Source organism: Pholis gunnellus, assembly GCF_910591455.1.
Source record: "Pholis gunnellus genome assembly, chromosome: 11".
Lineage (NCBI taxonomy): Eukaryota > Metazoa > Chordata > Actinopteri > Perciformes > Pholidae > Pholis > Pholis gunnellus.
The window spans coordinates 4,675,464-4,702,050 of record NC_136538.1 but is presented as its reverse complement, the minus strand read 5'-3'; the positions used below and the strand labels follow the sequence as shown (position 1 = coordinate 4,702,050).

The following is a 26,587-nucleotide window of genomic DNA, read 5'->3' as shown; positions in this document are numbered from 1 at the left end:
ATGTGCAATGGTGATCTAATGCTGCGATCTAGTGGTGCTGTTGGATTTGAACATACCAAAGAAAAAAGGTGTCGGTTTTTTTGCAATATCAGAATAGTATGTAAAATGTCCCCAATTTAGAAATACGAGTCGTGCTCTGAATTGGTTACAGAAAGTCATGGAATAAATTGCAGTTATGCGTCCTGGATTAAAACTTTCACAAACAATTATTTTTGGATATACCCGGTGGGGGGGGGGGGGGGGGTACATTCAACCCCTATGGCCCTAGATGTGTTCTACAATCATAAATCAGTAAAAGGTGATGTGGCTGAAAGCGCCACGTCCTTCATTTTGGGTGATCCATAATGATGAGTGGATTCATTCATTGGTCGATCGCGACAAATTGAATCTCCCATAACAGCTGGGAAATTGTACGGGTAACATTTTATAAAAACAAATCTATAATCGTGTTTCTTGCCTTGTTATGTTATTGACGATTGACAAATGAACTCCTCTCCCCCGTCCCTCTGGTCTTGTGTTTTCCAGATATATGTTCGGTAAAGGTGCGAAGCGGAAGCTGGACGAGGATGAAGAGGGGCTGGAAGGCAAAACGCTGGAGGTGCCGGTGGCGGGAGGGGGACTAGGCCTCGTGCCGGAGGGCCTGTCCAAGGTGTCTTACACCCTGCAGCGGCAGACCATCTTCAACATCTCCCTGATGAAGCTGTACAGCCAGCGACCGCTCGGCGAGCCCAGCCTGGAGCGCCGCGTCCTCATCAACAACATGCTGCGGCGCATCCAGGACGAACTCAAGCTGGAGGGCTCCCTCCGGCCACTGCTGCTGCCGCCCTCGCCGCCGCCCGACGACCCCATGGACGAGGGTTTCCGCGAGGCGCCGCCCTCTTTTGGCGTTCTGTCCGCGGCGGCGCAGGCGCCCCAGCCGTCGGCGCTGCTGATGCCGGCGATCATCCCGCCGCCTTCGCCCCACCCAATGGTGCCTCCCAATGGCCTGGCATCCCAGGCCTGCCCCGCCCCTCTGGAATCCTGCTTGACTCCGGCCTCTTTACTGGAGGAGGACGGTGGAGATTCGGCCTTTTTTACTCCATCCCCGCCCACTCCTCCTCTGTCACCTCCCCCGGCGCAGCCTCCTCCGTTACCTTCGGCACTTCTGAGCCCGGCATCCCCCAGGGTCCCCCCGCCCGCCTCGTCCAACGACGGTCTCCCCTCCGCTCTGAGTGACATGGAGTTGGGTCCTCCCACAGCCATAACAAGGACAGCAGCAGCTAATACTACGACCGTGACTACCTCCCCAACTCCCACGCCACTCACCCAGCCCCCCCACCTAGCATCCCTCTCCCCATCACCAGCGGGCCCAGTCCGAGACTGCAAGACCGCGGGGGCTAAACCAGAGGCAGCTGGCGTCTTGCTAGCGGAGGCCCGCTGCGCCGAGCTTCGGCCGATGGACACTCTGCCCACTCTGCCCCCTGGTGGCCTAGTAGACATTTCCTCCTCTTCTTCCTCCCCTTCCTCCCCTTCGGGGTTTCTCTCAGACTTGGCGCTGGACGACGTCCTGTTCGCTGACATCGACACGTCCATGTATGACTTTGACCCCTGTACGACAGCGGGGGCCGTGGGCGCGACGGCAGGCGGAGGCCTCACCAAGCTGCCGCCCGTGGTCACGGCGGACGACCTCCTCAAATCGCTGGCGTCGCCGTACAGCGGCCCCGCCCCCCAGGTCTCAGCCAATCAGCCTTTCAAAATAGATCTGACAGAACTGGACCACATCATGGAAGTGTTGGTGGGTTCGTGACTGGTGGAAACCAGAAACACACAGACAGTTTAATATGAGACAGACTGGAATGAACACTTGGGGGTGTTTCCTGGTAGTTTTTTTAATGTTTTTTTTATTTTTTAAACTCTCTTCAAAGGTCGGTAATTGTAAACATCGATGGTGATGTCAATTAGTACTACTATGACAACTACACAACACTGTGCATGCACTGTGCTCGCCTTTCCAAATATGGAAATGAAGTAACTGGGAAACAAAGACACACACACACAGGTTTGTATTCCTATACTTGTGAGGACCTCCATTGACTCCAATTCATTCCCTCATCCTAATTTTAAACCTAGTTTTAATCTTTAACCTGAACCTAAGCCTTAACCCTGGGAAGTAACTGTAAATAGAAAACTTTGAGGACCGGCAGATTTTCCTCATTCTGGGGGATTTCTGCAATCATTCTATTCTTGTGAGGACATCTACTCCTCACAGGTATAGTTATACAAGTGAATTTACATGACACACACACACACACACACACACACACTGAATTCATGGCTTTTTAGCAGACGAGTGCCTTTCAAAATGACCACTTCTTCAATTCCTGTTTTTACGGTATTTGTCTTTTTTCTTTTCTAGTTCTTCTCACTTTTAACTTTTTATTTATTGTATCGTGTTCAAACTATTATTAAGTAAGGTAATGTCTCATGATCAAAAAATATTATTATTATTATTACAGAGGCTTTGTTTATGTGTGTAAAGCGAGCATCAAGAAAGTATTTGACGATGACTGCGTTGTTTTACCAGTGTGCTGCATTACATGTTAGCTCAGCTGTATCACCACGCTTTGGGAACAGCTCTAGAACCACATGGCCCGGGTGTTCGTTAAACGTGTACACATCACGTCTATGAATTCATTTCAGGACTTTTTCCCCTTCCTTGTTGTCAGGCACATGTAACTGTGCTGGATGCTGTTTTGCATGAGCCCAAACTACTTGCTAGTTATCATGCTTCAGTCACAGCACACATTCAAATGAGCGACACTCACAGGAGGGCTTGACGTGTTTACATTGGAAGCGGCGGGTCGCGCCACCACCGCCGACTCTTCGCCTCCCGGTCGAATGCAGATGATCTGAAAAGTCCAGAACTCAGCAGAGACTTTGAGGCTCCAAACACGTGACATAGGCCCCAAGACGAACAGCGACTGCATAGAATTTCTCCGAATCACAGAAAGAAAACTGAATTGTTTTGGTTTGGCTTCGACAGAATTAGCAACATGAGTAGCAGACAAATTACAGCGCGGCATACAGTATTACACACACACACACACACACACAGTATGTTTACTCTAGTTGGCAATAGGATTTCAGGGTTGGGCTCACTTCTGTGCGTTGTGCCGCACAGTTTTGATGCCGACCCCCGAGCTCAGCACGTACGGCAGAGGGAGGGCTAGATCTGACTCCAGAACAGTTGTTGGAATGTGGATTTTGTACAATTGTTAGAAACCACAATGTCAACCTGCAATAGACTCAAAACAACAAACAAAATCGTGGCACGAAAAGTGCGGCATCTAAGATGAGAACCTTAGCCAGTAGACCACACACACACACACACACACACACACAGTTTTAAAGAGAATAGAAATACTCAGTTTATCCCTAAAGTAAGTCGCTATTTATGTTTGATCATTTTTAATAGGACTGTCCCCATTCGATAGATGTGAGTAACTGTGGTGTTCTGTGTTAAAAAGGGATGCAACTTGAAGGAGCAGAGGCTTTTAAGAGGATTCTTTCATTGTTCGTAGCAATGTCACATGATTTGCACACCGCCCCTTCTGAAGGAGACCAACATGATGGCACCGGGATAGTTGTAATATGACAGGTAGTTGCAGACACGGGCATCGGCCAGTCACAAACCTGCCATCTTTTGTGCTCATGCAGAGGTGGCACCAGTGTGCAGATACATGGCGCGTGTTCTAGAGGTGATGCAGCAAAAGGCCTTTTCAGTCAGACAAACGCAATGACGTTTTAACTAAAAGCTTCAAACTTTAAAGGAATAATCCACCACTATGGTACTTAAATGCATCACCAATCATTAATGTTCCATCTCATTCTGCACTTTGTGTGTGTGGTGGTGACGTGTCGGAAATCATCTCGAGGCTACTTTTGGTTAAATTGGATTCTGCACTTGCGCAAAATGGTGACGTTTCAAAAGCACTCTGTTTGATGTTTAAATCTGCATTCATCGTTTGTTTGTGTTGCCACTTGTGGACAACCAGCCCCGTCTCCTAACAATCTATTCCCTATACACGAAAACAAGTAGTTTGGTTGTTTCAATTTAGACGGTTTACCGCGCGTTTCAAAGTGTTTACAACTCCGACCGCGTTCCGGGAGAAAATACATAACATAACATACGACACATTATGAGCCTAGAAAAGTTTTTTTTTGGCAAACGTGTTGGCTAAAGTTTGCTGCACATTAGCATTCTTGTGTGAGTTCTGTCTCCAGCCACCTGATAAGTTCCAAGTCCCATATTCCCTCTCTCTCTCGGACTGTTTAGGTCTCCACCAACAATGAGCTAAAAGAAGCTAAAACGCTCCAAAGAAATAAGGGGAACGTCAGAGTTCTGGTGCTGCGAGTTCATCACTACAAGCGACACCTCGCGCGTTAAGCCTAATCACGTCATAGTATCATGTCAAAGATATCGCGTGCAGACACAGAGAAAGACGCCGCAGATGGACAGTGGTATTTTCCTTCAAAAGTAGTTATTTTTAAATTACACAGCTAACCCTAAACACGTCCGTGTCTGTTCATAGATCTTTTTCTAGCAGAGGTCCCAGCTGGCGGGACAGAAAGTGTTCCGTCTGACTCACCGTACTGTGTTAGCCGACAGCAGTGAGGTCGGGGTGGTGTCAAAACTTGTTCCGGTGGAAGATCATTAAGTTTCCCAGCATGCATTTGACCTCAGCTAGTAGCCGAGTGTGAGCTGAGCCGATAACAGCACCAACTAACACGGTTTGCAGACGACTGCGTCTCGTTTATTGTTTGAATTTTGGAGTGCTTGTTTTTCTTGTTTTGTTTTTTTGTCAATGAAGTTATTTATTCATATGTTTTATTTCTTCTCTGTGTAAATATATTTATTTTTGATGTGAAGTGAACATTTGGATTGTAAATGTGTGTACAGAATGTGTGGTAGGAATGTATCAGATAGGAATGTATCTGAGTATGGAATTATGGGTGAAAGCCATTTTTATATATATATATATATATATAGATAGATAGATGTATATACATCTATCTATATATATATACAGAGAGATTTATAGATATATATCTATATATATCTTTATATATGAATATATACATAGTTAGTTATATCATCTTTTTATGTTTGTTTGTTGCTTTGTCCTTTTTGTGGGGTGGCGGCCACGACTTTTTACACCTTTTTGTACTATTTTTGTTCACTGTTTTTTTTTTTCCAGTTGTGAAGGTGAACAGTTCATGCAGCAATACTCCGATGTCAACGACTCCAAAGCCTGTCACAGACGCTTCAATGCCAAAAGTAATGTACATAGTATGAACAACATTCAAGCTCCCGAGGCTTCTTTTTTTGTTTGTTTTTGTCGATCAGTGTTTGTTACCGAGCCTCGTGTCGGCGCTGTGCGGAGCATGCGGCGGTTCGAGTCGCCGAGCGAGGCCGATTTCCTCTGCGAAGGCTGTATTTTACACAGACCTCAGAGCTGTGCCTTTTTCTATGCAATACACACAGAGAGAAACTATCAGCTGATCACTGTATTGGGATCCAAAGGTGGACTGTAGATAATAAACACATATATGTGTGTGTGTGTGTGTGTGTGTGTGTATAGTTATGTCTATATATGCACACATATATAGTATACGAGATAAATGACAGCTGTCTATGAATTTGAAACAGTCTTACTTTTGTAGTTTTATATATATATATAAATATATATATATATATATATACAATAAACTGTAACAAGAGCAGGTTCCTGTTTTGTCTCCTTTCTGATATTGTGTACGGTCTTGTTCTTTCATATGCACAGAAACACGTTGAGCTTCATATTTACACAACTGATGTTTGACCACTTTGAGAAAATAATCTCGACTCAAGGTCCACTTGCAAGCATTTTTTCCGGAGCTTTGAACTGCTTCTCACGACTGAACAAGCTTTCACCGTGTGACCGAAAGGTCCCGTCCGTACTTGGGTCCCGCTGAACCTTCCTTTTTATGCCACAAAGTGTCAAATGTTTACCGATGCTACTCGTGTTTCATATTTTTCGACGGGCGGATAAAAGCTTTTGTTCAACTGTAAACCGTGAAGGATAATGGAGTCGTGTGTAACGTGGCTGAAAGCTTCGGAATCACCAAGCAGGTGAACAAAGTGAAGAATTTTATCATGATGATGTCAAAATATGTATATAATTAACATAACAAAACAATATCACCTTCCAGTTTTTTACCACGCAGTGTGATGCAACCCTATCAAAGTTAGAAATTGTGTTTTTGTTTTTTTCTAAAGGTGTGAAATCTATTCATTCATTCAAACCCGGGTAGACTAAGGCATGTTTTCATATGTCCACCCCCTCTGACCGTAGAGTGTTGCAGGGATGTATTGTTGTAGTCCAACAGGAAGTTAGCATCGCACCGGCCTCTGGGGGATTTGTCTTTGGATTTAGTTTTTTTTGCAGATAATAAACTCTGTGGCAAACGTTTATGATACTCACACCTCTTGTTCAGCGAGATAATCTACACACATGAACGGCACTTTTATGATTTTTAAAGCGTGAACACGATAGAACGTTAGGCCGCAAACAAACTACACCACGGTCACATGACTTCACGTCACCACCACTAAGCTTAAAGGCGTGTCGTGTTTTTTTTTTAGCGTTTGTAGATTCATTGAGCCTTTTTTTAAGACGCACGTAAAAGCTTCACAATTCAGAGGGATATTTACTGATCTATTTTATTGTTATAGATTTATTTATTATTTTCAGAGGACAAAACGATAAAATCTCTTATGTGTAAACCATTGGCCTCATTTCTGGAATCGAACCAAAAACATTGACTTTGAGACGAGGGAACTGGTCGTGCAAAAGTGCTGACTCATCTCCTAGTTTTCGGGACTCATTCCTGCAGCACTCTATAAGTTCTACAATATGTGATCAGTCACGTTCGGCAAGGTGTTGTGCCGTGGGATGATCTTGTCTTTTAGGTTCTTTAGATGTTTCTTCACACATGCTACTAAGTGACCAGGTGTTTCATCTTCAAGGTTCCCTGGACTTCCTGAATATGCGTTCCTTTTTGTTCTATTATCCTATTGGCCAAGGGGTTGCAATGACTCTGTACTGACTGTTATCACCAACTCTACCTCTGAAAACAAATGATAGACCCAACCATCGCCCTGTGGTGCTCCAGATAACGCAACAGTACGTTTCAGCCAATAACTAAATCAAAACTCAAAGTCCAAACAGAGACATTTCATCATTTGATTTCTCCAATTCTGTTTATCCAGTCAACTGTTCAATTATTTGTTCTGTAAATGTAAGTAAGGTCTCCACACACGGGCCTCACTCCTGTACTCTCACCACCAAAACACACACGCATTACATGTCTGGCCTTCATTTGCTCTTTGATTCCCCTGCAGCTCAAAACATTATGAAAATTCGAAGAACACAATGATTTTGCACGGGAAAGAGGTGCAATCGGTATTCCACACAAAGCTTTACGGTTGTTTTAAAGAAAGATGAAGGAAAGTCAGTCCTTAGAAAGTGTTTCCTGTTACGGTCAGAGGGGACGTAACAGTCGCTCACATTAATGTCAGCATGTTGCACTGCTGCGTCCTCGCCATCATCACAGACGATGGGATCGCATTTGATTTTCAATCAAGTGTTGGTACCAGCTTGATGCACTGACTGTTTCTTCTTTGCGCTGGATACTGTGTGTCTCTGGGTAACAGCTCAGCAGCCTCCATTATGAAGCTCAGCCCGTGTCTCTCTCTGTTTTCATAGTTTACGGCGGCACGGTGCCGACATTGGCGACCGTCGAACAGCCGTGACTCCTGATCTGCAGGCCGGTGGTTTATTTCCAGCGTTCAGGCCGCACAGCTGTGAGGGGGACAGTCCGTCTCTATTGGTTGAGGAAGGGGAAAGTTTATTTTAACTTAGCAACAGCGCGAGCTAAGGTCACCGAGGACAACACAACAGACCGTCAGCAACAGGCAGAGAGACAGTTGTATCTCTCTGCCCGGCATCCACACACTGCTTCCCATGTTGTTGTGTCAGTGTGGCTTGTATGGCAGGTGGATGATTAAAACACAGCAGTGTTGTTCTTATGAAATGCTGATTTTACACCCAAAACTTCAATGTTCCCAATTATTATTTGTATTCCTGTAAAAAATAGGGCTCGTGTTTAAGAGGTTAACTACATTTGATAGAAAGTGTGTGAAAGACATGGAGCCCCAAAAATCAACAAAAGGCAGATAAAGATTATCAGACAGAATATGTAACAAACAATAAGCAATGTCAGTTCAATAATGAAAATGTAGGCCATCTTTTAAAAATGATTTCCCCCTAAAGAGTACTCCACTGATTTCCAGTCCAGTCCTTTAGTATTTACAGGGTTTAAAAAAGAAAGATTAAACCCGTTAAAGCCTGAGCCTACATTACCCACAATGCAATGCTACCACTGACAGTTTGGGTCGCGTGTAATGCTAGTTGCGGCTAGTGTAGCCTCGAACGGCTTCCCTCCAGCAGAGATGAGGAGCCTTCTTTCTTACTCCACAGCTCCAGATTCATCACTTGAGTCGGTTCAGCAGACTGCAGGGCTCCCTCTGGAGACCGCTTCCACACATGCAGCACTCCCTCACACCTACACAACCTGTTCATATGGGACAATAAGGATTTAACATTATGGTTACAATAATTCATTTCACATATTATTCACGCATGTATAAACCATGATCAATTATCATTATCATTATATATATATATATAGTTCAGTCCCTTCAAATTTCATATTATGTAGTTTTGAGAAAACACACCCAATAGATATATAATTCACATTTAAGCTCAATTACTAAACTCCGGGTTTATACGTGTGTTTAATAATAACAATAATAAATAAAAGTATATCACAAAATGTAAAAGACAGAGCCGGAAATTGATTGTCGCTATCTTTTACTGACCTTTGTCTGCTGAGTGAACACGTTATTACAGCGCCACCTCGTGGTTAAATACCAGAGGCGCAGAAAGGATTCACACAAGAATTCATGTGGACAAATGTATACATTCCACCGTGCGCTATGTATTTACCCGTCCTTATAACTCAGAGAACTTTAACTCTCTACTCTCTAAAGATGAAACTATTCCGTCACCCCTTGCTTTAAGAAAAAGAAAAAAGGTGGAAAGGAGCAACAGCGGCCTCTGGGAGGCCCAGAGCGCTGGCCGTGGTGCTGACAGCCTCCTGTACACCCATCGCCTCTCTCTCTGTGGACCCGACAATGGAGGCCAAACCCTCATCTCGCTGGGACTGCTGTGAAAGTGCAAGAATCTGTGAATCAAACTGGGTGAATGGTTTGTTTGATTGACAGTCTTTGTGTCGGCTTCTCGCACATCATCTTGCAGAGAGCGGCTTATCATGGCAGGGTTATTGTATGATCAGATGGCCGCTATAAAGACCAGCACTGAAATGAATGGCCCAGCTGCGTGAAGTTGGCCAAGAGAACATCTTTCACTGAAACAGAAAATCTACACAAGAAAATGTGTCTTTTATGTTGAAAATATAGCTGCAGGAATCCCAGGAATACCCAGGGGAAGGGGAAACATCCTTATTACACCTATGTGTAGCATATCATATATATATTTTAAAATATGTATATTCTTAATTTGGGCAGAGGAAATGAAGAGAAAGGTCAAATGTGTGTCTTCTTCTGCTGTTTTAATCATCACATTTATTCAGAAGTGTGCCACATTGCCGGAGACCCCTGGCAATCTCCCCTACTCTTGCATCATTTGCTCTCGGTAGGAGCGCCGGGTTTTTGTGCGCATGTTCCATAGGCTGCCCGTCTCGTCGCTCGCTCTCCATTGGCTCCCCACTTCCCTCAGCCTTTCACGTCGCACCAGACTTCCCACAGTCTGTGCCAAACGTGTGTGGTGCATCCAACCCACGCTGTGCCTCGGAACTCGGGACTCCCAACGCGCTGCTCTGAAGAGAAATTCAATTTAAACAACAAACAAAAAAAGAAAAGATGGAGAAAAAGAGCGAGATCAACGGGCACGCTGTGCCCAGCTCGGCGTCCACCGACCGGGTCGCGGAGCGGGGCGCGCGGAGGAGCTGCGTGCAGAAGCTCGCGGAGTTCCTGAGGAGGAACCTGCTGGTGATCATGACGGTGTCCGGCGTGCTGGTAGGCGTCGGGCTCGGCATGCTGGTCCGCAGCATGAGCCTCACCAAGGCGCAGATGACCTATTTCGCCTTCCCCGGCGAGATGCTCCTGCGGATGCTGAAGATGATCATCCTGCCCCTGGTCGTCTGCAGCCTCGTGTCCGGCGCCGCCAGCCTGGACACCCGCTCCCTGGGGAAGCTGGGGGGCATCGCGGTCGCCTACTTCCTAGTGACCACGCTGATCGCCTCGGGGATCGGGGTGGCGCTGGCCTTCATCATCAAACCCGGTGTGGGCGCGGGGTCCCTGAGCCTGGGACTGGAGACACTCAGCAAAGACAAGGAGACCACCGACTCCTTTTTGGATCTGGCCAGGTATACTGTAGCAACACGAATCATTTATAACAATATATAGGCCACTGATGAATAAGAAGCAGATCTGGTGGGATATTCTAGTAGTTTTTTTGTGTGTGTGGGGGGGGGGGGGTTGTGCCGGTTTTACACACACTAGCGGCTCCACGCATGGAGTCATCCGAGGAGGTGCGCGCGCACACGCTCCCAAATGTACTCGACTTGTGTGGCATGCAGATATGAGTGTGACATCGCAGAGCAGGTCAGCGTAGCCCCGCAGTTGTTCTGAAAATAAACACACAAAACGCCACCGAATGGTGATGTTTGTTCGGCCAGAAGAGGTCTGAGCTCAGTGACAGCCAGTCGATCGTTAAAAAAAAAGATTTAAAAAAAAGTTAACCGCTTATGTGTTGTGTAACTCCTTAGTTCAGAGTGGATCACAGCCGTTCACGCGCTCACTAGTCAGGCAAAATGTGTAATCCACCTGTCTGTAATTCCATCTCTCCATAACGGCATCACGAATAGCGCTGAGACTAACGATTATTATCGATAAAACTGTCGTTTTTCTCCCTCGATTAATCGATTCGTTTTCGACCTTTAATATAAGAACATGGTATAAAAAAGAAAAGAAAGAAAGAAAAGAATGTCGATCCGTTTTTTTCAAAGCTCAAGAGTCCTCAAAAGTCTTTGTCCACTAATCAAAGATGCTCAGTTGACAGACAGGATAATGAAACCAGGAAATGATGCAACCCATTTAATCAATTATCAAAATAGTATGCAATTCATTACGTTTTTTAAATCGATTAAAGGAACAGCCCGTATAATTTAGGGGGATTTATTTACATTATTGATACAATATTCATAACTATGATTTCATTCTTGTATAATCACCTGAAACTACAAATTGTTATGTTTTCGTTATCTTAAAATGAGCCCTTTAAATCTACTTGGCGGGTCCTCTTCACAGAGTCCACCATGTTGCATTGCCACGTTGCATTGCCGTGTATTTAGCCCATAACGGACAAACCGAACATTGGCTCTGTGGAGAGCCCTTTGCAGTTTTTTTTAGTTCTCCGACGCGCAACAAGTGCAAAATAATATTGAGAGTTAGGATGTGCTTGTTATGATCGATTTAGGCGACGTGATTGTTTATCACGATATCTCGACGTATGATATCCTCACAATCATTTTCCATTGGAAGACGATGGAACCGTGACCCAGACCTAACTGCATTGCAGCTACGTCGTTATATTTTGTTGCATGAATGATCAGCCCTTCATCACAGACTCCTTTCCAGCGTTCATGACCCTCTGAACTAGAGCCGGGCAATACATTATTATATCGATATCGTGATACAAGACTAAGTATCGTCTAAGTCAGGGGTCGGCAACCCGCGGCTCCGGAGCGCTTGCGGCTCTTCAGCCCCTCTGTTGCGGCTCCCTGATAACGTCGCTGGACACACCGCCAAAAATAAAAAAATGTTTTAATAGTTTGTCAACTAAAATGTGCGCCACATCCTATTACGTCGCTGTCAAGCGCCTTTCCCTGCAGGTGGCTAATCATATATGATTTGCAGACCTCCGCCCCCGGTGAACTATTGTAAGCTATTATGTTGAGCATGTTAAGAGCTCTCTAGGAAGCAGAGTTCCTGTGTATGTGGTTGGGGCTTTTATTGTGGAGGATGAGACGGAAAGAGAAAAAGAGGTTCTGGTGAAGTGTGGGAGAAGTGAATAAAGTTGCTGCCGTCTTGGCGCAGATTACGGAGCCCCGTGTTTATTATTTTATTGTTATCATAAAGTATGGGCGCAACATGAACCCTCGGCTACACTATCAATAGATAAATCCAAAACAGGTAGCAATAAAATGTCAACAAGTGTCTTTATTCTTGTTCTATAATTTCACAAATACAACAAACTATAGTTTTTGTATATATAATATAACTATATACAACACTTTATAAGCTGTGATATCAAATAGCTTCTGCGGCTCCAGACACATTTTATTTGGTGAAAAATAGGGCAAAATGGCTCTTTGGATGGTAAAGGTTGCCGACCCCTGGTCTAAGTATTGGATGTTGTAGTATCGCATAGGTGATGTTAAAGGCTGCTCTACAGTTAAGTGATGTCATTTTCTGAACTCAGCAGACTGTTCTAGCTGTGCTGTTATTTACCTTTTATTCACTCAGTTATTATACCCACATTACTGCTGATTATTTATCCAAAATCTCATTGTGTAAATAGTTTATGAAAGCAACAACAGTCAACTCTACAAAATAGTCGCAATATGGAGGTATCCTGTCCACCACATGCAGCTCAGTCAGCGCCGGAAAGTAACTAATTAACACAATTTGAGGTATTTGTACTTGTCGTACTTTTACTCAAGTAAAGGACCTGAGTACGTCTCCCACCACTGACTACTTCTACTTTTAGGAGCAGGGTATAGGTGGACAACCAAGTTTTGTTTTTGCTGTCCAGAAGCTTCCAGCTACTGGCTTGTTCAGAAAGCCTGTCCAGGAGGAGTTCCTACGGTGTGAGGGAAAGCTGACAGCTGTTGAAAGGGCGGAGTGTATTTTGAGGAAGGGGAAAGAGGTGGAGGGATAAAACCCCAGCAGCACTGTGAAGTACAAACTCAACACTGTCTGCTGCAGTCAGCGTTCCTCCCTTATCACAAGAGCAGGTGGACGGCTGATTTTACTTCCCAGTCTTGTATTTGCAGTGCTGACGAGTTGCTCAAAACATTCCAGGAAGGATTAGACCAGCACAACTCTTATGCTTAATGCTGATGAATTTGGACGGATAGTCTGGGGTCTTTAAGATCATTTTCATCCACTGAGGTTAGAAATACCAGTCAGGGCATGGAAGTGTTGAACCTCGGCAGAGCCTCGGATTATATAGCTTCCTGGACACGATGCTCAAATCCAAATATTGTCTTTATCAGTTGCTCCTTTTTCCCTGTGAGAGTTGTATGATTCTTCTGTCAACACACTCTCATTTCTTGGACAAACAGGTCTCAGAATTGAGCTTTTATATGAACTGGAGAAAGAAAAAAAAACCGAAACATTATTCCAAGGTAAACTCTATTCTTTTAAAGATTCTTCCCACAGCTATCTAATTTCTTCATAAACTTAAACAACTGATCTCTAATTCAAAAACATGTATTTGTATTGAGTTTACTTGTATTTAAACAAAATACAAAACTACATCGACGGTAACCACTGCACACAAACTCTGCAATAAAAGATCCACACTCATACCAGACACACATTCCGGTAATTGCTTACTTACTTAACTAATGCCGGTTACTTTAGTTACGTAACAAAGATAACACATTTTAACCTAACAAACACATTTTAACGCAAACACAGGACTTTCACCCAGGAGACTGCTGTCCGTTGCGTAATTTACGTCCTTAACTAATCCCAGTTACGTAAATTAACAAACATACTTATTTTGACCCAAACACAGGACTTTCACCCAGGAGACCACTGTACGTTAAGTAACCTACGTCCTCAACTAATTCTAGTTACATAGTTACATAAGAAACATACTTTTTTTAAGTAACAATCATATTCATTTTAGCCCAAACACAGGACTTTAACCCAGGAGACCGCTGTTTGTTACGTAACTTATTTTCTTAACTAATACCAGTTACATAGTTACACAACAAACATACTTATTTTATGTAACAACCGTTCCTACTTTAACCAAAACTACGCTCTTTTCCTCAACGTAAGATATCATACAAACCGTATGATACATTTGTGCAACGCGTAGTTACAATCATGGTAAATAACGTAAAACAATTTAACTAACGCTGCTTTTCTCTTTGCTAACAATAAAGAAAAAACATTTCAATAGCTAGAGAAGGATGAAAATCTAGTTCTGGAAAAATGTTATGTTTATATATGAAAATACATATCTTACTGTAGAATCTATCTTAATCTAGGGACATATGTCCAGCTGTGAGAGAAAAGTCCTAAACTGTTGCAGTAAGTGTTTGAGTCAGAATGTATAGAGCCACCAGTCAGTCAGAATCACTCCTGGCCACATTAGCTGGATAACCCGCTTCTGCTGCCTTTAATTAAAAGGAGCCGATGTTTGGCTTCAATTAATTAGTAAATCAAGTTGTTATGTAACAGTTTAGAAAAGTCAGTCTGCAGAGAGGAGGCAGTGGGGCTCCCGGTGGAAAAAGCATGTGCCAGCTCTCAGCTCTGGTTTCCCAGAGTTAATCCAGATTAACAGGAAACCCGATCGCCCCAAAGAAAGAAGACGAGTATGAAACCTTTTGTGGGTGCAAGAATTTAACCAAACCATTATGAATAATGAAACAAAGACATGACTAAGTGTATGGATCATGGCTACCTGCCAGAGTGGCCAGAGTGGCCAGTGTGGCGGACATATTTAATAGTTGAAGCAGCATTTGGCCCTGGTTTGAAGGCAGAGCTGACAGGGCTCATGGGATTATGGACTGAATTGCTTGGCTGTGGTCTGGCCATGTGAATAGATGAGAGCAAAGTCTGTATTTCTTTGCACAATACAGTGTGGCCACAGTGAATAAAGTTACAACAAACACACTAATACGTGGAAAAGGCCTGCAGGCTTCCAGTAATCCCTGTATGCTTATTTTACAGGAGTGAAAATAAACTCAGCTCGGTGCCTTTATAGAAAAAATGACAAGGAAAAAGGTTTCTTGATGGATTTATAAATGATAATTGCTTAAAGGTCCCAAATAATTCATTTTATTACATTTTTTAGGTCTCTTACTTTGGTCCAGACTGAAATATCTCAACTGATGGATTGCCAGGAAATGTTATACAGACATTCATGCTCCACAAACGACTGACTTTAGCAATCTCCTGATTTTTCCTCAAGACATTTTGGGTTTTCTAGTCAAATGCCTTGACAACAAAAATTCGAATTAGCAAATGTTAGCACACTGACACTCTAAACTAAAATGGTAACATGGTGAGCATTAAAGGTGCTGAATCTTAAAACTCTGAGCATATCTACAGCCTCCTCTCAGCTCTTAACATGGCGACGGGTGAGCCACAGCTAACGGTGCTAACAGCGCTTACAGTGTAACAAATATAAAAACAAAGCCCAGAGTAGCTCAGATACCAACACAAGTACAAAGAGAGCAACTTCACTCTTGGCTCAGGTAGACATTACTACACTCAATCTTTACATAGCAGATAGTTGTTTGCTGCTAAGTCAATGCTTAATGTTAGCATTTAGCTTAAGACGCTGCTACAGAGCTCACAGGGCTGTTAGCTGCCTTCAATAGCGAGCAAATTGATAAGTTCAATTGTGAGTTAGGAATTTATGTAATTCATTGGTTTTATAACATTTTATGTGGACTAATCTTGAAGTTGAGTTACAACAAAATTGGCTGAAAACAGCAGCAGCTCATGCAATTCAATTGAGGTTAACCAGTTGACTGGATGCTTTCCAGTTCAAATGCTACAAACTGGCCTGATGGCCACAAAGTCTGTAAATGAATACAGTGAAACGTCCAGGAATATCTAATCCTAGTAAAGAGCTTGGTGATTTGTTTTGATAAAAGATGAACCAGACAGTAGCTCAGTGCCAGAACAACTGCTCTGTCAGGGAATGTAGGGAGCGTTGGACTTTATGGAAGGTCCTGGGAGGAGAGCCAAAGTGTGTGATGACAAACCAGTCCTGTGTACATTTCATCATTCACACGGGCAAATCTAGGTTCTGGAAGACTTTCAGCTGTTGTTACTTTTTGTTTTTTTCAACAAACCCCAGGCTTAAATATTATCAGAGTTTTTAATCAATTACAAATATCAAACAGGAACAAACACGTTTTCTGTTGCACTAACACGTTTGTGTCTTTCTTTCTCAGGAATTTATTCCCAGCGAACTTGGTGGCTGCTGCTTTCCGTTCTGTGAGTGCCTCACACCCTATTTCCTCACCACACCACATTGTCCACACTTTGTTTCCCACTAATTCCCCTTTTTGATCACCACGTTCTGTCTTTTTCTTCTGTGTTTTGTGTGCACTGTTCATCAGAATTTATTTCACCATGCGTATGCTGCTCCACGTTCATTTACAGCGGCAGTAAATCGGCACTGAGAGCCTCATAAGGCCTCTTAATGAGGAGAGGATCAGAATAGAGACCGCTGCTCTCCCCTGCTCGCCAAAACGCTTCTTTTCCTTAACCCTGACTGGCCGTTACCATGGCGAAACCATTCCATTCCAGCCAGCCTAGCAACCCGCCTCGCCTCGCTGCTCTTGAACACGGTCTGCTCCGCTTCCTAGAATTATGTTCACGGCTGTTAAGGCTAAAGTGAGAACCAGGAAAGTTCAATATTTGGGGATGCATTGATACACAATGGCTATGCACACATGAAAAGCAGGGTACGCACACAGACACGTAGTCACACACACTCACACATCCGGACCGTTTGCCTCAAACCCAGGCAAGTTGATTATAAACTCACAAACAAGCCAGTGACTTCTCACAGGGAGAGGAAATGGAGTTTCAAAGTGCAGCCAGGTCACAAAGTTCAATATTCACCACCACCAGCCAGCCTATACTGTGGCAGAGCCCCTGTGGAATGGGTCCAACTGTGGATTAAACCAAGAAAGCAGAGGAGAGGGGAGATTAACACAACATGACAAGCAGCTAGATGCTTAAACAGACATTTAAACAAATGAAGTGTAAGATTTAGCCTGTGGGGAAGGCTGTCTTTTTAGTTTTATGACTGTAATCAGGTACTGTATGTCTCTGAGTGCCTTAGTATGTTTAAAGAATCTATTGCCTGATTTAAAGGTTTATCACAGAGGGCTTTTTAAAGAAACGCAGGGAGGGGGCATTGTTGCAGTCCTGGTTGTCTCTGCTGAAAGACTGTCTGAACGTGCTCATCAACTCCATGCACATGCGGCATTCCTTGTGAGAGCAATGTACAGACGTTCAAAAGTAGTGTCATTTTTGTTCCACCATTGGCAGCCGAGGACACCAAGCTTAGCAACATTTGAAAAATCCACTATGCACATCTATGCAAATGGTATTTGAGGAGGCTTTTTGTAAACTTCTCAACCATCAAAAAAAAAACTATCCATCACTTGAGGTTTTCACTTGACAGAATTTAAGTGCTGCTCTGATGGAAATTGATATAGTGGTTTGACAAGAACCATGTCTATGGCTTAAGTACGGAGTTGGAGCTGCGAGGCGATTAGCTTAGCTTAGCCTAAAGACTGGAAGCGGGGGGAAACAGCTAGCGTCGCTGGGTCCAAAATGTGTCTACCACCGTTCTCACTAATAAACACGCGTGGAGTTGTGAGCTTGGACGAGTTTTGTTGTCAACGCGACAATGTACTAGACCAAAATGCGTGACTGAACACCGCCCAACAAAATTAATCTTTCCTTCTCCTTATGTTGCAGTATGCCACTGACTACAAGATGGTTGCCGTAGGGAACGACACCAATGGGACAACCCTTTATCAAAAGGTATGAACTGGAAGCATCCCATGCATACAGTCACACACACAAAACACATACACAGTAGTTTTGCCCTGTGCCACTCAGGTGGCAACCTCGGGAAGTGCCTTAAACCTGCATTCTTTCTCATGGCCAGCAGATGGCGACTCCTCTGGTTGCAAAAGGAGGTCTGATTGTATGGAAGTCTTTGAGAAAATTACACTACTTCTCACTTGATTTATTACCTCAGTAAACATTGTAAACAGGAGCGTTTAGGGCGTGGCTAACTTGTGATTGACAGGTTGCTAGCACGGCGTTGTCCGGTCTGGTAGCTGTCTTGTGTTTTCGTCTTAAGGTGTGCACACCAAACGCGATGAACGCGGTGCGATTACATACAAAGTCTATGTACAGACGCGATGAACGCGATGGCGCGGCGCGTTTGGCGCGTTTGGCGCGTCAAAACGCCGAATTGCCCCAAACGCAGAAGTTGAAATATTTGAACTTCTGCGAAAAAATCGCGTGACGCTCCAACGCGATAGCCTATCAGCGTTGAGTAGCTCCCCACGTCATCAGTGAAGTCCTGCTGTTGTTGAATCAGGAAATAAATGCTGTAGCCACCATGTTCACCCAGAGCTCTACGATCCCTCATATCAGTAGAGACCGGACCAAACTATGTGTATACATGTGTGTGTGTAAACCATATGGTACAAACAATGAATAGACGCTGCCGTATTTACGTCTAGATGACGTTATTGTGAGTGTTGATGGAGCTGCTATAATGTTAGCATAGACCATTCTCCATTGAGAAAACAAGTACAAATCGGCATCATTACGTAGTTATTTCGGAGTCCCTTTTTGTCTGTTTATTGCCGTTAAATCACAGCCAAGTCAGTTTATTGTGTGTTCATACAGCTGTAGTAAACAGCCGACGTGTGGCTCGCTAGACACAGTGAGCTCGATGAAATCCACGGAGCTCCTCCGGACTATGTTATGAACCAGACATGACGGCGTTTAGTTCCCCGTGATATCTGGGACTTCCACAACACGTACTGAGCAGAAATAGAGGCTATTTTTCTACGGTTGATGGCGGACAGTTGAACAGCTTTCAGGCCGATAAGCCACGCCCCCTTCCGGCGCGTCCGCGATGCACGCGAATGAACACAAATAGTCCCCGGCGATGCCGGCGACGCGATGAACGCGTTTGGTGTGAACACACCTTTAGACCTTTAACCTTTGAATAGTGTGTTTTTCAGTTCAGGATATTGGTCGCCTAAAAATGTATTTTTCTGCGTTCAGTTGTACTTAGCTCCACCTCCTCTAGTTACTTCTATTTGCAAAAACAAATAAATGCCGACGGCTAAAAACCAAGATGGCTACAGCCAAATTCAAGGCTTCAAAACGGCAGTCCACAAACCAATGGGTTTCAATGTATTGAAATGACACCTAAAAATTTTAAATTACTGACTTTGCTATCTGGTTAAAGAGGGATGGACACTGGTCTCTGGTTCACCGAGAAGTCTGGTGTATTTTTACATTCACGTCTTGGCTGGAACGACCTTTAAACAAGTGTATGAAGTCTGACAAAATTGTTTCTGTTTTTGTAGTTTGGTGAGTTTTCAGTCAGTCAAAAGTGTTGACCAGCACCCAGGTCTGCTTGACCCACCGGACATCCATTGGGCCTGTGACGAAAATAATGGGTCCCTCTAAACAGGGAACGAACAAGGCCTGGCAGAGAGCTGGTTGCAGATTTCCAGGCAGCCACATGGGGCTTATTCAATGCATTTGGATGTTGGATCATAGATGATCCCCCATAATTGCAGTTCCCATTGCAGATCTTCTTAATCCGTCCCTCCACACTGCTCTAGGCCCATCTCTAAACTGCCTTGACAATCAAAAGTGATGCACTTCTAATTTGCTAAATTTTGAACATACTGCAAAAAATCCTCTAAATCCCTCTACTCTCCCCAGTGGCTATGGCTTTCCCCCACTGACCCAGTATGAGAGAACAGTTGGGGGATCTGATCTTGGCATTGGCCCATGGTATTTGTCTGTCATGGGTCTCTCAGTGCCAGGGGATGGAGCTGTGGGAGAGCTCAGAACAATGGAAGGGGATTGAGCTCAGGATTTGTCCCTGTCCTTATTTGTTATCCATCATCCAGTTCACTGAATCCTTCAACTGCCCCCAGACCTGCGCACCTACGCATGCATACTGTGTAGCGAGAAGTGCTGTATAAACTACTGCGGGATATATCAACACTGTTGTTTGACAGGCCTCCACCTCCATACTCAAAAGCTACAAATGAGGTCCCAGTCCAAGCTTATAGTATGTGTTGCTCCAGACCGAAATATTTTAAACAACTAATGGAAGGATTGCAATACAACCTTGTACAAACAGTCATGGTCCCCGTAGGATTAATCCCATGGAATTTAGTTATCCCCTGACTTGGAGTAAGATATATATCTATTGGATGGATTGGCACAAAATGTGGCAAAGACATTCATGGTTCCTGGACAATGTGTCGTGGTGGCTTTGGTGACCCCTGACTTTTGCTCTAGCCTCCACCATAAGGCAGACATTTCTGGTTCAGAGTGAAAGTACTGACTACTGATTGCCTTACAATTTGATACAGACATTGATGTTCTCAACAGGATAATTCTTGGGTGATCTTCTTAAATGTTCCTACAGCGCCATCATCAGGTGAATTTTCGATTTATCCAATACTTTGCTTTATGGCTAAATACCTGCAAAACTAAAGATATCGGCGTCAGCTGCACTTTCAATGCTAATAAGCAAATGTTGGCATGCTGACACGCTGGTAAACAGGCTGCCAGCATGATAGCATTGTCATCGTGAGCATGTTAGCATGCTGACGTTAGCATTTAGCTCAAAGATGCACTGTGCTTAAGTACAGCGAACAGCTTATTTTGAAAGGCTTTCCTAAGCCCAAGGATGGTTTTATTCAATCGTGAAAATCTTTCATTTATGTCGCACCACTGCTCAATTAACCTTGCTTAGCTGCTAAGAAGCCAGTTTTTTTAAGACTGTTGCTCTCAGAGTTTAACGGCCTTTTCAATGAAATGATGCCCATGTTAAAAGTAATACATCATCAACAGTTGAACTTTCTGCATGGTGGGCCGCTCACGTTTTGTCTGCTTTTCCACATTTATTTCTGTTATGCAGTCTCACTCACTGCAACAGACTACATAAACTTCTGTGTGGAGAACACCGTACCCACCAGGACTGTACGGTGTTTTTCCAACTGCAAACCACGGATCACTCCTGAATTAAAGGCCCTCCTCAAGGAGAAGAAGAGGGTCATTAGATCAGGAAGCAAGGGGGAGCTGAAGACTGTACAGAGGGAGCTGAGGATGAAGATCAGGGAGGGGAAAAAAGTCTACAGGGCAAAGATGGAGGACCAGCTGCAGCAGAACAACATCAGTGGGGTCTGGAAGGGCCTCAAGGCGATGTCTGGCTACAAGGGGCCCAACCAACAACCCACGGGGGAACAAAAGTGTGTGAATGACTTGAACTTATTCTTTAACAGATTCGATCAGTATTCCACCCATCCCCCCATCCAGTCCCCCCTGCTGCTGCAACCTGCTTTGGCTGCACCCCCTGTAGATTGCCCCCCCTCCTCCACCCCCTTCTCCACAACACTCGGCTCCCCCCCCCACACTCCTCAAACACTACACTCCATGACCAGCGCCCCTCCCCCATCCACCCTCCAACAACCTACGGCACACCGCCCCCACCCCCCAGCTTGTCCTTCACAACTTACCAGGTGAGAAAAGAACTGAGAAAGATCAAGGTGAGAAAGGCCACGGGTCCAGACAGCATCAGCTCAAGGCTCCTCAGGTCCAGCGCAGACCAGCTGTGCGGGATAATGGAGCACGTCTTTAACTTGAGCTTGAAGCTGGGGAGAGTACCACAGCTGTGGAAAACATCCTGCATGGTACCAGTCCCAAAGACCCCACGACTCAAGGACTTCAACAGCTTCAGGCCGGTGGCGTTAGCATCCAACCAGATGAAGACGCTAGAGAGGCTGGTCCTTGGACATCTCCGCCGACCTGGTGTCCTGCAGCACGGGGGCCCCATAAGGAACCGTCCTAGCTCCATTCCTCTTTGCCATCTACACCTCGGACTTTTAACACGACTCTGCCAACTGCCACCTGCAAAAGTTCTCTGACGACTCTGCAATCGTCGGCCTCATTTCTGCCGGTGATGACAGGGAATACAGGGAACTGAACCAGGACTTTATAGGATGGTGCCAGCAGAACTGCCTCCAGATCCACTCTGGTAAACCCAAAGAGCTTGTGGTGGACTTCCGCCTGGGTAAACGCTCTCCTCCGGTACCAGTGAACATCCAGGGAACGGACATTGAGATCGTGAGATCTTATAAGTACCTGGGTGTTCACTTGAACAATAAACTGGACTGGACTGACCAGTCTATAAAAAGGGTCAGAGCAGACTCTATCTGCTGAGGAGGCTCAGGTCTTTTGGAGTGCAGGGAGCACTCCTGAGGACCTTCTTTGACTCTGTGGTGGCATCAGCCATCTTCTATGGAGTGGTCTGCTGGGGCAGCAGCATCTCTGCAGCAGACGGGAAGAGACTGAACAAACTTATCAAGAAGGCCAGCAGTGTGCTGGGGTGTCCACTGGATACGGTGGAGGTAGTGGGAGACAGGAGGATGATGGCTTCAGCAGCAGCTTCCTGCTGCTGTCAGGCTGCACAACCAGCTGTGCTCCCAGTAGACCACACAACACCAAAAAACACTAAAGATCTGTGCAATAGAAACATACTGTGCAATAAAAATACTGTCTGTATATATAATATTTTAATTCTTTAGTTATACTTAGTCACTGTGGATTTTGTACTTACTTAGTTGATACTCTTACTTATTTATATTACTTGTTGCTCTTGTTTTTTTTACCATGTATCTTGTGTGCACTGTCCACTTTGCTGCTGTGATCCTGTGAATTTCCCCACTGCGGGACTAATAAAGGCTTATTTTATCTTATCTTATCTTGTATAAACCAACCAGAGGGCTCTTCACCGTCTCCTACAGTCTGACTGAGTTGTGTGTGTTTCTTTTTAGGTGCCTTTTGGTACCGAAACAGATGGCATGAACATCCTAGGTCTGGTGTTATTTGCCATGGTGTTTGGCGTGGCACTGAGGAAGCTGGGAGAGGAGGGAGAAGAACTCATCAGGTTCTTTAACGCTTTCAACGAGGCCACCATGGTGCTGGTGTCCTGGATCATGTGGTGAGTAGAGTTGAATGCGTGTGGGATAATTCAGTGTTATCGATAGTGGTATATTTGGACAGCATCGGATGGTATTTTGTGAGAATACTCAGGATGAAGCAGGCACTAAACATTTGTTACCGTTATCATCCCACATTCTGACCGCTTTCCTTCCCTGTTAATGCTAACCTCTTGCGTCTCTCAGGTATATCCCTTTTGGCATCATGTTCCTGGTGGGCAGTAAGATTGTAGAGATGGAAGATGTGGTTCTTCTGGTCACCAGTCTGGGGAAATACATCTTCGCTTCAATCCTGGGCCACGTCATCCACGGGGGCATCGTCCTGCCCCTCATCTACTTCTGCTTCACGCGCAAGAACCCCTTCAGTTTCCTGTCGGGCCTCATCACGCCTTTCACCACGGCCTTTGCCACCTGCTCCAGGTACGCTGTCACATCACATGGTACCCATATGTGTGGGGTGCTTCTCAGTTGAATTAGGATTGGCAGCAATGCACATTTATGGTTAAGGCCCACAGTAATAAAACAAGTAAAAAGTTTACCCTTTTTAGCTTTACCCTGGGGACCCTCCTCTTTCCTCTAGCTAGCTCTACTTTCGGATGAATTTGTACACAAGAAAGATGAACTGAGGATATTCATGCTTTGCAAAGGGCATACACTTCCCTTGTGTGCCACGCAAAATGTCAAATTTGCAATAAGATAAGAGGCAGATTTCCATTAACTTATGGATCACATTTGTGCTCCTAAAGGATGAACCCTAAAGTGTTTAGTGGCCCCACATTTACTTTTTCTGCAGCACCACAGTCAAGAAATACTTTACATGTTTAGCCCCAAAAATAGCAAAATAATCAGTATGTTTGTTCCAACACAATTGATATTGTGTGGTGCGTTGCGCCCCAACCACTCGACAATCAGGTCACCCCAGGAAATTACAATATAGAGGGTCGTACAGCCTCTTTAGGAGTCCTTCGCAAAGGGAGTGTCACAAAACATTTTTTGCAATCTTCAACAGAGATTTCTGTTCATCAATTGCAACTATTAATGGTATTTGTTTCACCTGAATGGCTGATAAAGATAATGCTCTATCTCTCTGCATTTGCTCACCAGCTCAGCAACTCTGCCCTCCATGATAAAATGCGTGGAGGAGAACAACGGCGTGGACAAGCGCATCAGCCGCTTCATCCTCCCCATCGGCGCCACCGTCAACATGGACGGGGCGGCCATATTCCAGTGCATCGCTGCCGTCTTCATCGCTCAGCTCAACAATTTCGAGCTGAACGCCGGGCATATCTTCACCATCCTGTGAGAAGACAACAGACTCAAGAATGTTCGGACATTTCCCAACAAGAGGTCAACTTTCTAGTACTATATTATTCTAAGATTATTTTATCATTATTCATAGGGTGACAGCCACAGCCTCGAGTATCGGTGCAGCGGGCATCCCCGCCGGCGGCATCATCACCATCGCCATCATCCTGGAGGCCATCGGCCTGCCGACCAAAGACTTGTCCCTCATGCTGGCTGTCGACTGGATTGTGTGAGTAAAGCCACGTGAACCCTACTGAAAACACACGTCTGCACACACGTTGCCAACATTACAGTTGGGGAAACAAGACCAGGGTTCTCAACTGTTTCTCAACCAAGCAACATTTGCCAATGCGGCAGTAGAGCAAACAAACACACACAGCAGCAGTTTAAACATTAACAAGTTGAGGTACATGAACACTTTACATCTGTTTCACAAGACAGAGGGTGCAAAAGTCTGGCTATCAAAAGTCCCTCCAGGGTTTATTTTCTCGTGTTGTGGAAGAAAAACATCTGAGCTGTGACGATAAGACACTCGGGCTTGTGCAGTGGGATTCCATGTATTCGCTGGTGGGGGCCGATAAGGAGTGTGTTTCAGTGCTGTCTTTTAGTTTTCTTAATGAGGAAATACTGTACCTGTAACTCCAAACAAGGGTTCAAACCCGAATAGCTTAGAACAAAGAAGATTTATCGGTGGTGGTGGCTGTTTACTCCAAATGTTTGTCGAAAGTAGACCGAGTCTCAGCTGTCCGTCTCTCGCGTCCACTTTGTGTGCAGGGATCGTACCACCACGGTGGTGAATGTGGAGGGCGATGCTCTGGGTGCTGGAATCCTCCACCACATCAACCAGCAGGAGATGAAGAAGCAGCAGGAGCAGCTGCAGGACAGGGAGCTGGCGGAGGTCCGGGTGGAGGCGGTGGCCAACGTCGAGGCGGAGGAGACCTCGTCTCTCGTCACGCACCAAACCAAAGCCTCAGCGGCCATGCCGGAAGCCATCGAGTCTGTCCTGTGAGACTCCGCAAGACTTTTTCATTTTTCTTGCCCCCTGACCTTTTTGACCTTTCGGTACTTCTGATGCTGCTGCTGACTGGACACCGTTGTGATTCGGTGTCCTTTAAAAAAAACAAGGTCACTGACGGTTTCCCTTGTGAGGGAGGTGCCATATAGTACCAGTCTTTTTCTAGAGCATAGACAGTCTACAGTGTACATTGTGCTGCTGTTGTGCTTTCGAAATTCGGTCACTTGGGTCTCAATAACTGGGATTCCATCAAAGAATTTTCACACAGATTAGGATATAATGAATTTGAGAATAATGAATTCGGAAAATATTTCCTAAATTTAGCAAAAAAGCTAATATATATTTTTTAAAATGTAGATTAAGACATTTTGCGATAAACAGTGATGGAAACACATTATGTGTAAAATATCCCTAAAACGTTCCCATAAATGTCGTAGTTGTGTTTGTCTGGTGTGCTGTGTGAGATGCTCACGGCCATAGGTTTGTACATTATAGCATCGTCAAGTGCATTTCTTTTTTATCTTCAGGCAGCAAATACAACGACCAACACTAACTGTAGAACACTAAGAACTCGCCAAATGCTGATAAGCTTCTCTCATAACTTAATTACACCTTCGGGATGGCTGTTCAATCACTTCAACTAAGCTGGTGGAATGTATTTGCATTTTATTTGTTCAGCTCATTGGCTTTACATTCTTTGCTGGATGGAAAGAGAAAAAATGTAAAGTCAAATCCGAATGAAAAAGGGAATTGTTTGGTGTTTGTCATAATCTAGAGAGTTGTTTAGAAGATGTGCCCAGGCTTTTATTTGCTGACCGTCAGCAGCCAATGTTAAACATTCACCCTCTTAAACGACAGGATAATAATTTGGCCTCTTGCAACCTGTTCCTCTAGTGACACTGTTCCAGTTGGTAAAGCATTTTGGACATTGGACCATTTGAAATGGTGTCTTTATATGCATGGCTTGTTTTATCTCCCCGAATACTCGAGCAAACACAATGTTGTGGTCATGGTTCTCTCTTATAGACTTTCTATTGAAAAGGACCTCACAAAAAA

At 44.6% G+C, this 26,587-nt stretch overlaps 2 protein-coding genes across 3 annotated transcripts in view; both read left to right on the top strand.

Moving 5' to 3' along the window:
• Positions 1–5,751, top strand: part of sertad2b (SERTA domain containing 2b) — a 37,028-nt gene extending 31,277 nt beyond the window's left edge. For both annotated transcript variants that reach the window (XM_079169381.1, XM_079169382.1), the window contains exon 2: positions 526–5,751. In XM_079169381.1, coding sequence (XP_079025507.1) covers positions 530–1,786 — 1,257 coding nt within the window. In that variant the 5' untranslated portion in view covers positions 526–529 and the 3' untranslated portion in view covers positions 1,787–5,751. The remainder of the gene's footprint in view (positions 1–525) is intronic.
• A 4,273-nt stretch (positions 5,752–10,024) lies between these two features.
• On the top strand, positions 10,025–25,668 carry slc1a4 (solute carrier family 1 member 4; the record flags this gene model as incomplete). Its single annotated transcript, XM_079168839.1, has 8 exons — positions 10,025–10,530; positions 16,372–16,414; positions 17,915–17,980; positions 23,047–23,213; positions 23,398–23,631; positions 24,316–24,510; positions 24,611–24,745; positions 25,291–25,668. 8 exons carry the CDS (start codon positions 10,025–10,027, stop codon positions 25,523–25,525), a joined length of 1,581 nt encoding a protein of 526 aa, XP_079024965.1. The 3' UTR covers positions 25,526–25,668.
• Between the last annotated feature and the right edge of the window lie 919 nt (positions 25,669–26,587).